The sequence below is a fragment of the Sinocyclocheilus rhinocerous genome, unplaced genomic scaffold, assembly GCF_001515625.1.
Source record: "Sinocyclocheilus rhinocerous isolate Xijiao unplaced genomic scaffold, SAMN03320098_v1.1 scaffold287, whole genome shotgun sequence".
NCBI classification, from domain to species: domain Eukaryota; kingdom Metazoa; phylum Chordata; class Actinopteri; order Cypriniformes; family Cyprinidae; genus Sinocyclocheilus; species Sinocyclocheilus rhinocerous.
In genome coordinates, this window is record NW_015633524.1 from 2,328,397 (window position 1) to 2,330,554 (window position 2,158).

The window sequence follows — 2,158 nt, forward strand, 5'->3', positions numbered from 1 at the left end:
AAAAAAAACGAAAAAGGAGCCGTTTTCTCATTTTTCTACTTTCAATATTAAATCAAAAAACGAATGATCGAATGATACACGGATTGGGGGGTGGTTTATTCCTTTTCTAATATGATTGAGAGTGCATGTAAACACTCGATCGGATTGAAGCCCGAAACTGACAGGACTGCACGTGTGCAATGACGCAGAAATAGCGTAATGACGTATAAACGCGCACATCAACCGGATAATTTTATTTAGCGTTCATATAAACACTACATTCAGATTCATCAAATTCATATTCTACATTCAGATTCATCACTACATTCAGATTCACCAAAAATTGTGCATGTAAACGTAGAGTGAGGGGGGAAATCACAATTGGAGTAGTGACTATAATGGAAAGCATACTTCATATGAAAAGTTACTAATGAAATTGAAAAAGATAGTGGTCATTATTGGATGACTTGCAGGTAATTAAAAAGTATCAGCAACAACAATAGATGCTAGTTTGTTTTAAGAAATAAATGTTAAATGGGCTTGGCATATGGCATTTTAGTTTATTGACATAGACTGCGTTCATAATACACGTGCGTTTTTTATAAATAAGCAGCCTGAGTCCATTACGTAATGTTAGTGTCTTTGTTATCAGATATGAACCCATTTGCGTCATTTTTAGCGCTGCAAGAAACCTGTGCTCCCATAACAGTTCTGAGGTCAGCCACTGAAAACAGTTATTAACGAACTTAAAAGCACCCCCTCCACAAAGCGTCAGATCCGTGATCAGGCTCCGTCATGCGTGAGCGCGCAGGTCCAAATGTGCGTGCGTGTGTGTGTGCGTGCGTGCGCAGATTGTGTTCGTGCGGTGCTAACAGACAGTCTTATGCAAGCCGCCCTACACAGAGCGACGATGTCCGACGCTGCTGCTCCAGCAGACAACAACGGGGAGCCTGGGTTAAACGGTTTGTACAGCCGGAGCACCTCGCTGTATTGCACTGACATCTATAAAATCTGTTAGATAAGCCTTTGACTTGTCTGTATTGGTGTTTTTTGATAGTTTTAATTATTTTACTTCATGTAAAATGCTGTTTTTTTTTAGTTCCAGTCAACATTTCTGTGCCATAAGGAGGGCGGGGTTTGCTGGAATACTACTGCGTCATGTTTATTGACAAGCGTTCTGTCCAATGGCCGTTGAGGTTGTGTGTTGAGGCGGGTCTTAAAACGTGGTTGACTTGAACCTAAACCAATAGTGTGACTATACGTTTTCAGTAGGCTGGCCTAAGCCGATGTCAACAAGGCGAGAACTAGAGCAACTCGATAATGGACATTGTGGATGCTTGAAACCATATGACCCCTTTAATGTAAGCAACGTGCGCGCTGTGACCAAAGCTAGTTAAGCGTCACTAGTCCTCACAGCTGTTGACCCTAGTTCAGGACGCCAGTTCATAAATTCTACTATGGAAAAGGCTTGAGTCATGAATATTAATTAGTAGTGAGCCAGTAAGCCTTACTGATTGGCTGAAAGGCAGACACTGGCCGGTGAACGTTAGTAGCAGACCAATTACCTAATGGCAAAGACTCGCGCAGTTAATTTAAATTAGGCTACGTGACCAAAATGTGCAGGGAAGTTAAAGCAGTGTCAGAAGAACCTAATTAATATTCATGAGCTGCGCTTTCACCATAGTAGTATATGTAATTCTATTTGTAGCAGCAGCGAATGTGGTCCGGATTGTGCCTACGTGTGGAAAGTGTCAGAAAGAAAGCTAGGAAATAGAATTGGGAGTGTGAGTTTAGGGCGGTGAGTCATGATATTTTGAGATCGTGAAGTAGCAGCAGTTTGCTTGTAAAATAGGTAACTGTCATGAGGAAGGAAAATGGAGATCTTGGCTCATGCAAAAAATTTGGTTTGCGTTTCAGATGTTCCTATCTTTCATTTTATATATGAAGAGGGTGCTTGCATTGACGTCCTAAAGGCTTAACAGCAAAATAAATCAAATTAATTATCATTTCGCCTTCACGTTTAATTCTAAAAGGAAAAGAGCATGGAAAATGGCAAAATTATGCTTTTTAATGCTCAAGAACATTAGAAAGGAATAAAATGATGTATATAAAATTATATAGGCCTGTACATATTATTTATAAAATGTGTGTGTGTGTGTGTGTGTATATATATATATAT

The 2,158-nt window shown here is 39.8% G+C and overlaps 1 protein-coding gene across 2 annotated transcripts in view; it reads left to right on the top strand.

Moving 5' to 3' along the window:
• The first annotated feature begins 820 nt into the window (after window positions 1–820).
• LOC107744138 (BCL2/adenovirus E1B 19 kDa protein-interacting protein 3-like) overlaps window positions 821–2,158 on the top strand; it is an 11,225-nt gene continuing 9,887 nt past the window's right edge. Inside the window, exon 1 of one of the 2 annotated variants that reach the window (XM_016557645.1) lies at window positions 821–941. In XM_016557645.1, the coding sequence (XP_016413131.1) occupies window positions 863–941 (79 nt within the window). In that variant the 5' untranslated portion in view covers window positions 821–862. The remainder of the gene's footprint in view (window positions 942–2,158) is intronic. The other variant, XM_016557644.1, reaches the window with a different exon arrangement.